This window comes from Nicotiana attenuata, unplaced genomic scaffold (assembly GCF_001879085.1).
Source record: "Nicotiana attenuata strain UT unplaced genomic scaffold, NIATTr2, whole genome shotgun sequence".
NCBI lineage: Eukaryota > Viridiplantae > Streptophyta > Magnoliopsida > Solanales > Solanaceae > Nicotiana > Nicotiana attenuata.
In genome coordinates this window covers 179,890-192,223 of record NW_017671581.1, presented here as the reverse complement: position 1 = coordinate 192,223, position 12,334 = coordinate 179,890, and the positions used below count along the sequence as shown (strand labels likewise).

Genomic DNA, 12,334 nt, shown 5'->3' with positions numbered 1-12,334 from the left:
TCTAGAGGGTGTTATTGATGAGAAATTTAGTTTAATTGTGATATATGGTGTAGTTTGATGTATGCTCACAACAGAATTTAATGCAAGGATAAAAAGACGGACGTTCGTGCTGCAATAATCGTAAATTTAATGATTGCTACAAGTTCAAGTTCTAAGAATTTTGAACAAGAATTAAAAATAGTTACTCCAAAATGTAGTATCATGTGTTGATTCGTCATTAGTTAAGAAGTCATTCATTGAACTCAAAAATCCAGACAGATAACTATAAGAGAATAATCGGCTAAACAAGCTTTATAAGATCCAACCTAAGATAAGAATTAATCGTTGAACATAACTTGACTCCATTAAAGAAATATTCTGATTATTTTAATACAATATTTATTGAATGAAATAATGAGATAAAACCTAATCTGCTGATGGTTTACAATATCGATAAAATGTCTGATTTTGATCTTTTTGTTAGTGAAGGGATAAAAAATGCAACCCATTAAAAGTAGTCACAAAGTTACAAATAGATTATATGTGAATGCTGAAAAAGTTACTAAACATTTGGCGAAAACCATAATTAACAATGCTACTAGCTACAATGCTTATAGGAAATTTTCAAGGGCAATATCAGCTATGTTCATTTATAAGTAACTTATTATAAAATTACAAATTCATAAAATAATATAAATATTAGTTAAATATTATTAATATTAGCCAATTAGCTATTTGTAGCCAAAAAAAGTCAAATTTTTATTTTCTTTTGAGTGGGTGTTATTAGAATAAATTGGATGCATCTTAAGGAGCTTGAATCTAACTTTTGGGATGATTTTGTGGAGTTTTGAGGTGGTTTAAATTGAAAATTCGAAGTAGAAGATGAACGTGAAAAAAATAATGTGTATCACATATGTATCATATTTGTATCAAATATGTATCACATGTATATCAATGTATATTTGTGTGTGAGATACATGCGTGATATATGTGTCGCGGAAGAATTTTTTGAACTCGATTTTAACTGCGAATTTTGATTTCAAATCAGTCCAAATCACCTCCAATCTTTCTCAAATTTTATATATTGACTCATCTATGTGTTTTCGATGAATCTCAACCATGCCCATTGAAAAAGATCCTTTTTTTTGCTTAGATTTTTGGAATCTTATATATATATATATATATATATATATATATATTCGTCTTGCATCTAATGTTGTTAATCACGCTTAAAAATATGGAATGAGGTCTTTGTGTATAATTCTTGGAGAGAAAGAACCTTATTTATTTGAGTTTTTAATTTTTATATGTTCTTGTAGTTTTGATAAGTTTATAATTAATAGTTAGAGGTTGGTAAGTTGGGACTTATATGGGACATTTCTGTAAGTCCCCAATGTTTAATATTTGGAAGTGGTATTAGAGACATTGGATAGTGGGTCATTTGGTCGGCACTCTTTATGTTTTGTAATGCATATTAAGTATTTATAATAGGAAATTTTATATGCTATAGCTAAACAATGCACCCTATTTATTATAAACTAAAATACTTTAAATATATTATTATTTATAGCACTTTGTATATTTTATAGCAATGTACAAATATATACAACTTATCCCTCAACTTTTCCATCAATCCTCTCTCTTCTCCCTCAATTCTCTCTCCCTTTTCACTCTCTCTTTGACAAGGCCGCCGTCTTCTCCGGCGACTCACCGCCACAGCCAGATCTGTTCAGATTTCTGGCGACTCTGCTTCAGATTTTCAAAAGCTCAATCTGTAGCCATGGCCAGATCTGTTCTCCTACTCCCTCTTAGCTTCCACCATCGGGAGTGTACCATCTCCATCACACCTCCGGCACTTCGGAGAAAATAGATCCGAAATTTTCCGCCACAGATGAATTTACATCTAGCTCTGGTAGCTCAGTAAAGGGAATAGATCCGAAACTTTTCGATATTGATCCATGGCTAATGAGTACAGATACAAATACAATGATACAAATATTCTTCTTTGCTATTGAGTCACATACAATGATACAAATACATTGTATTCTATACAAATACACTCGAATACATTGTATTTTGTACAAAATATTATTTTTCACCTGTATTTATGTATTCCGAAGGTTATTTTTGGTGGTAGATCCCTGTGTTTCTTGAATTTTTTGTTGTTTGAATACAGCCGAATACAATATAAAATAGTTAAGAATGAATATGGGTTAATTAAATACAGTGTATACATCTGAATTAAATACAACGGTATACAAATTTTCTTGATTTTTTGTTGTTTGAATACAACTGAATTCAACAAACAACAACAACAACCCAGTTGAGTCTCACTTAGTGGGGTTTGGGGAGGGTAGAGTGTACGCAGACCTTACCCCTACCCCGGAGGGATAGAGAGACTGTTTCGGGGAGACCCTCAGCTCAGATACAATAGATTTGTAACAACAATAGAAACCAGAAAAATGGTATCAGCATCGTAAAAGACATCAAATAAATAGAAATCCAATAAAATAGAAAAGTCTAGCAGTCCAAGACAAAACACTATCAAGCTAGCCGGCACAACAAGGAGAAACGCTCGGCTACCGCCTAACCTACACCCTTAATGCTCGACCTCCACCTTCCTATCAAGGGCCATGTCCTCGAAAATTTGAAGCTACGCCATGTCCTGCCTGATCACCTCGCCCGAATACTTCTTAGGCCGCCCTCTACCTCTTCTCGTACATGCTAGAGCCATCCGCTCACACCTTCTCCTCTTCCGCACATGCCCGAACCATCTAAATCTCGCTTCCCGCATCTTGTCATCCAAGGGAGCCACGCCCACCCTCTCCCGAATATCCTCATTCCTAATCTTATCTATCCTAGTGTGTCTGCACATCCATCTTAACATCCTTATTTCTGCCACTTTCATCTTCTGGATATATGAAATCTTGAATGGCCAACACTCAGCCCATACAACATGGACGGTCTAACCACTGGTCTATAGAACTTACCTTTAAGTTTTGGTGGCACATTCATGTCACACAGGACTCCAGACGCTAACCTCTATTTCATCAACCCCACCCCAATACGGTGCGTGACTTCCCGTCAATCTCCCTGGATAATTTACCCTAGGTACTTGAAACTCTCTCTCTCCTAGGGATGACTTGTGAGTCAAGCCTCACTCCACGCCCGCTTCTCCCGACACGTCACTGAACTTACACTCCAAATATTCCACCTTGGTCCTACTCAACTTGATAACCTTTAGACTTCTAGGCTTGCCTCCATACCTCCAGTCTCTCGTTAATGCCGCCTCGCGTCTCATCAATCAAAATTATATTATCTGCGAACAGCATACACCATGGCACCTCCCCTTGAATATGGTGTGTCAGTTCGTTCATCGCCACGGCAAATAAGAACGAACTGAGCGCAGATCCTTGGTGTAACTTCATAACCACCGGAAAAGGCTCTGAGTCACCTCCCACAGTCCTAACCCGAGTCTTAGCTCCATCAATAATATCTTTTATCGCCTTAATATAAGCTATCGGCGCACTTTTTACCTCCAGGCATCTCCAAAGAACGTCCCTAGGGACCTTGTCATACGCCTTCTCTAGGTCAATAAACATCATGTGCAAATCCCTTTTCCTTTCTCTGTACTGTTCCACCGACCTCTTGATAAGGTGCATAGCTTCCGTAGTAGAACGATCCGGCATGAACCCGAACTAGTTCTCTGATATAGACACCGCCCTCCTTACCCTCCCTTCCACCACCCTCACCCAAACTTTCATGGTATGACTCAGTAACTTGATATCCCTATAGTTGTTACAATTCTGGATATCATCGTACTCCACCTTCACTCATCTAGCATCCTCTTTGTCCTGAAAATAACATTAAACAGCCCAGTCAGCCACTTCAAGCCTACTCTACCCACATACCTCCAAAATTCTATTGGGATCTCATCCGGTCAAGTCGCTTTGCCCCGACTCATCTTACGCATCGCTCCCACGACCTCCACAACCTTAACACGCCTGCAGTACCTAAAGTCTTGGAGACTCTCGGAGTGCCCCAATTCCCCTAACACGATGTTTCTGTCCCCCTCTTCATTTAGAAGCTTATGAAAGTACGACTGCCATCTTTGCTTAATCTGGGCCTTTTCTATCAATACACGACCTTCATCGTCTTTGATGCACCTAACTTGATCCAGGTCACGAGCCTTCCTCTCTCTCGCTCTGGCTAGCCGAAATAACTTCTTGTCCCTACCTTTGGCCCCCGGTTCCTCATACAGCCGACCAAACGCAGCAGGCTTAGCCTCCGTGACCGCTAATTTCGCCTCCCTCCTAACTTCCTTATATCTTTCTCTGTTCGCTCTCCTCTGCTCCTCGTCGGTGCTCTCCACTAACTTAAGGTTTGCCACTTTCTTTGCTTCCACTTTACCTCGGACCACATCATTCCACCACCAGTCATCTCGGTGCCCGCTAGAGTAGCCCTTCGATACCCCTAACTCCTTTCTCGCCACCTCCCTTATACAATCCGTCGCCGCCGCCCACATAACGTTAGCATCCCCACCACTCTTCCAGGCTCCCATAGCTGTTAACTGCCCCTCCAACTCATGCTGTCCTTAGTCAAAACTCCCCACTTGATCCTCGGTTGACCCCATACAAACCACTTCTTCCTCTTTATCAAGATACCGACGTCCATCACCAGGAGCCTATGTTATGTCGCGAGGTTCTCACTCGGGATCACCTTACAATCCTCGCACAACCCTTTATCACACCTCCCGAGGAGGAGATAATCAATCTGAGTCTTAGCCACCATACTCTAATCAAATGCTCCTCCCTCTTCGGAAAAATAGAGTTCACAATCACCAACTCAAAAGCTCTAGCGAAATCCCTCCTCCGTTCCTATCCCCAAAGCCGAAGCCATCGTGCACCTCGCCATAGTCACCAGCAGACGACCCAATATGACCATTGAAATCCCCTCCTATAAATAATTTCTCCGTAAGCAGAGTACCCCACACCACCTCATCCAACGCCTCCCAGAAAGCGGCTTTTAACCTCTTCGTCCAAACTTGCTAATGACATTCAGAGTGATCCCTCCAACTGCTAACTTAATCGCCATCAATCTGTCATCCACCCGCTTAACCTCTATCACTGACTCTCTGAGCTCCCTATCCACCAAAATACCCACTCCGTTCTTGCCCTTCACGCCTTCGGAGTACCACTTTAATACAACTGAATTCAATATAGTGAAATTGAATACAATGTAAAATATATTAGAACAAATACATCCAAATCAAATAAAGTGTGTACAAGAATTGATACACGCTGATTTATTGCGCTTTCCGTTATTAAATAGTTGTAATCCCTATTTTTTAGGCGTTACGTCACATTTATAAATGTAGATGTAATACATATTTTTAGGCGAATTAACTCATTGTATTTATAAATACAGTCGCGCGAATACATCAAATACAAGACGGTAGCAACTAAATTGTAGCTTCGACTAGTAAATATGGAGATTGTAGCTATAGCAAGTTAATAACTACTTAACTATAGTGGTTTCTAAAAATTCCTCTTTGTAATATTAACTCCCTATTACCACAAAAAAAAAAAAAAAAAGTCATACTCCATATACTCAATTACCATCGGAAAGAGATTCCAATAAATAGTTGACATTGATAGTAAGGCTCTTTATACAAATAGCCTGGCTTAATTCATTATTTACCTCTTTTAGCTGGTATACATAAATTATGCATGGCTATACACATTATGATACATATATTAATATTATATATCTCGTGGTTATTTATTTTTAAGTGGTTGAATGAGCGGCTACTTACAGGGTGAATGATTCATATTTAAGACTAAGGTAGAGAAAAGTTTGGTCGTTTAATAGTAAACTAAACATAATATCTTAAAAAAGATAATATACTTCATTCCAATCTGATTAGTCGGCTCAAATGTGATTCAAACGTTGTTTAATTACATTTTTAATAATAACCAATTATAACTATAGAACTATGCACCTTCGCCTTGATGATTTGATCAAAGTAGCATTGATAATTTATATTGTAATGAAAAACAATCAATTACTCGTTATGATGCGATTTGCCAAAGGTAGACGTTAAGATGATCACATAATCTAAGTATCCAAGTAAGAACAAAAAGCCATAATATTGAGCTCACTAGTCTTTGACACTTCAATGTTGATATTTTCCTCTTAAAAGTGTAATGCCTGTTTATTGAAATTTGTTATCCAGCTAAGAATTTAATTTTTTTCAAGCTCTTAAATTTAATTTCAAATAATATTCTTTTTACATTCAAGTACATATTCAACTAATATTATCAAATCCGAATTCGAACCTTAAAAAACTAGAAAACTCTTATATTAAAGAGACTTCCTTCAATATATAAGATAAGACGAGACACACGATGTAATCTGAATTAATCAAGTCAACATGTATTAAATTCTATATTGATCATGAAAAAACCTCATATTATTAAGTGCCTACTGAAATTCCGTATACTAATAAATAAAGAAACTCATTAAGTATTAATTACTTTCAATGACGTGGCTAAAGTCGGCCAACCCTAGTTCTAATTATGAGCTGCTTCTGGAACCTTCTACAGGTTTCTACACTCGTCGGTTCTTGTAGCTCTTTTCCGGACTAGTTTCTTCTCTTTCCCTTTCTCTTTCTAACAATTTCTGTTTCTTCTTAAAAAAAAACCACAATCTCACCTCATTGACCATTTAAAGATCCGTTTTTGTTCAGTATTTATTGAAGGAAAAAATCAAATAGGTCAAAGTGAAGAAAAGAAAAGTAGAGGAGATGGGGGTGGATTATTACAAAGTATTGGGTGTAGATAAGAACGCCACAGATGACGATTTGAAGAAAGCTTATAGAAAACTTGCTATGAAATGGCATCCTGATAAGAACCCCAATAACAAGAAAGCCGCTGAAGCTAAGTTCAAACAGATCTCTGAAGCCTATGATGTATGTTAATGTTTTCCCTTAAATCTTTGCATTTGACTTAAAAAGTTTCAACCTTTTTTACTTTAATAGTTTAATGGGTTCTCAATCTTTGATTCGTTTGTTGCTAGATTAAAGGTTCTAGTATTGCTAAAAGTTTAATTTTTTTAGAAAGGCACTGCAAATTAGAATCTTTTATAGGTGTTTGAGTTTCAATCTTTTTCCTTTATGGTTTAGTAGGTTCTTAATCTTTGATTCATATTTGCTAAATTAAAACTCCTAGAACTTTTAGTATTCATAATCTAGCAAAAAGTTGTAATTTTTTTAGGGAGGTAAACAAAAACTCGGCTAATTTGAATATTGTTTAGTTGTAAGGTGCTAGAAGAGAAGTTTGAAAAATCACTAGTGAAAGTAAACCGTTTTCCCCAAATAGGAAGTAGCCCGAAACAAATTGTTAAACCTTTTCGTCAGTTGAACCCCCTTTCCCACTACACTTGAAGTTTCTCTTATGTTTCGGGTTTCATCATTCTATAGATATTCAAAAAGGAAATTATTTTTACCCTGTTTACACATTATAATTTTTCAACAAAGCAGATTCAATTGAATTCCTTTCCAATAGGTGCCTGTGTGCCTGCTTTTCTTTTGCAGTAAGTATCTAGGACAGCGAATTTGTTCCGAATAATTAATCATTGGAGATTCTCTTTGATTGGTGTTGTTAGATGTTATTCGGTTGAGTGTTAAATTGATGACTTATGTTCTTCTGCATTAATGTTACTAGGTGCTTAGCGACTCCCAGAAAAGAGCTGTGTATGACCAGTATGGTGAAGACGGGTTGAAGGGTGGGGTGCCACCGCCAGGAGCAGGTGGGCCGGGTGGTGGTTCCCCCTTCTTCTCTACTGGGGAAGGCCCCCAGTCATTCAGATTTAATACTAGAAGTGCTGATGACATATTTGCTGAATTTTTCGGCTTTTCAAGTCCATTTGGAGGTGCTGGAGGTAGGGGACCAAGGTTTGGTGGTATGTTTGGCGATGATATGTTTGCATCCTTTGGTGAAGGAGGAGGCGGTGGTGGCGCATCAATGTATCAATCAGCTCCAAGGAAAGAGGCTCCCATACAGCAGAACTTGCCTTGTAATCTTGAGGATCTTTACAAGGGTACCACCAAGAAGATGAAAATTTCTAGAGAAGTTGCTGATGCGAGTGGGTAAGTAATGGTTCCATACAATCTGTTTGGCTGGTCTATGTTTATCAATCTTGCTGTTGAGCTTCAGCTTTCTACTTGCGATATTAAATGTGTAGTTAATAGTGGTGTTCCGTGTTCATACAGTCTGATTATCGTTTTGCTGTGTGTTTGCCCATCAACTTTTGAACTTATATTGTCTGCTTGTTATGTACTATTGGTTTTGCGATCATCTCGCAAAACGGTAGGATCTTATCCATTCTAGGTTTTAATGTCAATTACCTGGAATATAGTGAAAACGATAGTTATTACTCAATTAGCTGCAATACTAACGTCTCAGAAGCCTCCATCCCACTTAGTTCAGCTCACATAAAGAACTATCCTGTTGTATAATAGAAAGCCCTCTGCTAGGCAAATACTCTGAACGAGGATATCTGTCAAATGCCTGGATTTTATTCATCTAAATTTGGGATCTGGTTAGTGATCATTGCTAGTAGTTCCATTTACATTAGGATACACCAACTTATGGTTGATGTGACTTGGTAACCTGGAGTTTCTGGCTATCCATGTTTGGAAACTAAATAAACCACATCGCGTTGCAATGTGACCTTGTTATCTTTGAAGAGTTCTTGATCTCATCATCCTAATAAGAGAACCTTCTTTCTTATATATTGATCTCTGCTCTAGAGTCGTAGGAAGGTGATTCGGAGGTAGCTCTTTTGTTTCTCTTCTGCTGAGAAGCACTTGCTATCCCTCAATCTTTTAAATCTGGTTTTCTATAAATCTAAACTTACAATGTAAAATAACTTCTGCCCTTTGCGATTTTTTCTTCAAGTACTTCATTGGCCTGCGGTAACGATAGTTGTGTGATAGAAACTAGTGATAAAATAGTTGTGCAGTGCCTTTTACCTTTCCACTTCTTCAACTTGAAGTTGTTTGAGAAATAACCAAGGATATTGGATGGTGAAACTGTAATTTTTTATGTCATTTGGCAGTTTGTTACCACAAGGGGCTAAAATTTCCTAAATCCTAGTTAATAGCGTATTGTATCGGTTACCTATTTATGGTCAAGCTGATTAACTGTCTGTTATACCATCTTGTAACTATTTAGCTTGTTAAATCCTGCATAATTCAAAAAACAAAACAAAAAAGAAAAAGAGGTGAAAATTTTACATAATTTTGTCAAATTCTCCTAAATGACCTATGAAGCCTACTTTTTACCGTTCCTTAAGCCGAGGGTGGTTGCGTACACACTACCCTCCCCAGACCCCACGTATGGGATTAAGTTGGGTTTTTGTTGTTGTTGACCTATGAAGCCTACCTGTAGTGAATTTGCATTATAGGTGGAATAGGGACCTTCAAACTCCTTATGGAGCAGTAGTACAATATGAAGCTTCTGTAATTCCTTGTGAAAAAAGTGCAAGTCTAGCAACTCCAATTCTTGAGATTTTTAATGCGTCATCAAGTTCATGGATTTTCATGAGTACACTAGCTATTTGTAGTATCAGGATCTAGTTCTCAATTATTTTCCGTCGGGCCTTTTTAAGATTTTTTTTGCCAGACGTGTTAGATTATTTATATTGTGTTTAGTGGGTATCCATTTGCCTGCTGAACTTCTTTTGTGTACTTTTGTTGCTGTGCAGCAAGAGAATGCAGGTGGAGGAGATTCTAACAATCAATATTAAACCTGGTTGGAAAAAAGGTACAAAAATCACCTTCCAAGAAAAAGGGAACGAGCAGCCTGGTGTTATACCAGCTGATCTTGTCTTCATAATAGATGAGAAACCTCATAGAATTTTCTCACGCGACGGCAACGACTTGATTGTCACACAAAAGATCTCTCTGGTTGAAGCATTGACTGGTTGTATAGTCCAACTCACTACTCTAGATGGAAGGAACCTAACCATTCCCGTCAACAATGTTATTCAACCAAATTATGAACATGTTGTCCCGGGCGAAGGTATGCCGCTTCCAAAAGACCCGACAAAGAAAGGAAATCTGAGAATCAAATTTGACATCAAGTTCCCTGTTCGTCTGACTACGACCCAGAAAGCTGGGATCAAGGAGCTATTGGGTTCTTGAGCTTTATGCAAGCTTAGTGCTGGTTTGTTGTGATGTGTACATATTTTCATAGAACCATTTTAAAGTTATGGAATGGGGTGTTGGTTTTAGGCTTATAGGAAAGATGCCACCTTAGCGAAGTAGATTTTTGCGAAATATTTTGCTTTGTATCTTAAGGGTGTTGTTCAGTGGTACCATTCAACAATAGCAACGCCATTTTTGTTCGTCGAATAAGATTAAAAATTTGCATGGCAGATTTACTAGTGTCATCTTGCTTGTCCGTTCTGAAATAATAGCTAGTAAAGAAATATGGTGTTGTGGTAAAAGGACTCATAGAATTTGCGCCTTACCTGCTTCTCTCTCTCTCTCTCTTAGCTTCTGTGAAAATTTAGTTGGTATTTATTGTATGCTATAGTAGGCTACGTTTTGAGGGGATCTTATGTCACACACTTGCCGAATCGAACAGAATAAAGTTCCTTCTTTTGAGGTTGTGAGAAGCATCTAATAACTGTATTTTGGGAGAATCGTTTGTTGAATGTGTAGCCGACGGCTACACACTCAACAACCCATGATTTAGTAGTGGTTAGAGTAGAGCATGTCTGCAAGGACCTAATTGTGCTTATAATGTGCCTCCTGAAGTTGAGGTCTATAGTTTGAGTATGTACTGGTTTATGGAAACAGTTAACTCAAAGGACATCCATTGTAGAATTCTATAGTAGTAGTGTTTAGTTATTTAAATGGGGCTATTCTTGGGGTTTCCTGTAACTGTGGATGAAGGTGGGAATTTTTCAAATAGACTGTTGGTTTTTGATCTAAGTGATGAGAAACCAAGTGAAATCTAGTTCATGTTTGTCCTTTGGACTTGTCTGTGGATCGGATTTCTGTGATTTGGCACGAAAAGGGTCGCCATTCTGATGAATCGTGTGATACGTGTGTTGTTTGGGTTATGAACGAGTATGGTAAATTGGAGTCCTGGACGGAGAAATTTGTTGTGGTTTTGAAGAGTGGGATTTCACATGCTATTGGGTTCAGGGGAAATGAGGAATTTCTGGTAGAGAGGTGGGTTGGAGATCTTCTATCATATGATCCTGAGAGCAAGGAATTTAAGGATCTTGGTATCCATGGTAGGAAAGATTCCTTCTTCTTGAGCAAAGTATGTTGAGAGTCTAGTGTTGCTTGACGCAAGCAGTGCCAGTGGGGCTACAGCTGATGCCTCTGAGGAAACTGGAGTTTTAGAATAATCATGCAATGAGATGGGGAGCTGTTGCGAAGCTGTTATTCGAGTGCCATTCTCGCAACAGCTAGTCTTTGTGATTAGCCTTATATTCTGGTCTCATTGTGTTTGGCTTGCTATAAAGCTCAAATCCTGGTGATACTATTTTGAAAACTTATGCAGTATAGTTTGTTAGGGATTTAATCATTTATATATCGACTTATAGTAGCATTATAGTATGACTATGGCATCCTTGCCTTGTTAACCTATCTTGTACTGAACTTGTAATCAGTTCCATTTGCAATTCTGAAACTGTTTAATATTTTGCTCCATTTTCTGGTTTTTTAGATAGGAGTATTATTTTTGTTGTGAAGTTACTTTTGTTTTACCATATATATAAGAGTAGCTTTTCCTTGGCTTCTCAGACATAACATTTAGACCAGCACTATCTCACTTAATCTAGCTTCTAGCCATTTAATCTCAGTTCCTAGATTGCTTTCCTTTCTTGTGCTTGATCAGGTTGCCACTCGGGTACTGCTAGAATGAATGTGTAGTTTTTGTTGCACTTAAGTGCAATGTTTATGAATTATTATGACATTGATACTGCAATTGAAATTGCTTTATCCTGTTTGTGCTGAAAAATGCATGCTGTTCTTTAGTTAGTATGCGTCCTGTTACTGTCCCCGAGTTTACTTCCTTGATGGATTTGGCACTTGTTTGAAGCGGGATTAGAATTTCTAGTCTGAATGGAAAGATCATTTATCATCAGTTTGAGTTTTTATTGCAAGAGGTAGGCATACCATACTAGTTCAAAGTTCAAACTCACTGGTCCAGCTGCAAGCAATTCAACCACCATTTTGGTATTGAAGTATTGGTTTTCAACCGAGATGCACTCCAGTGATCCAAACTGCACTTGATGGTAGCTTTATGATGATTTCTCAAATTAATAATGAAAA

At 37.8% G+C, this 12,334-nt stretch overlaps 1 protein-coding gene across 1 annotated transcript; it reads left to right on the top strand.

The window, feature by feature from the left end:
- The first annotated feature begins 6,542 nt into the window (after nucleotides 1-6,542).
- On the top strand, nucleotides 6,543-10,491 carry LOC109209100 (dnaJ homolog subfamily B member 1-like). Its single transcript, XM_019372281.1, has 3 exons — nucleotides 6,543-6,949; nucleotides 7,704-8,128; nucleotides 9,748-10,491. The coding sequence occupies exons 1-3, from the start codon at nucleotides 6,785-6,787 to the stop codon at nucleotides 10,184-10,186; spliced, it is 1,029 nt and encodes a 342-aa protein (XP_019227826.1). The 5' UTR covers nucleotides 6,543-6,784; the 3' UTR covers nucleotides 10,187-10,491.
- Nucleotides 10,492-12,334: the final 1,843 nt, after the last annotated feature.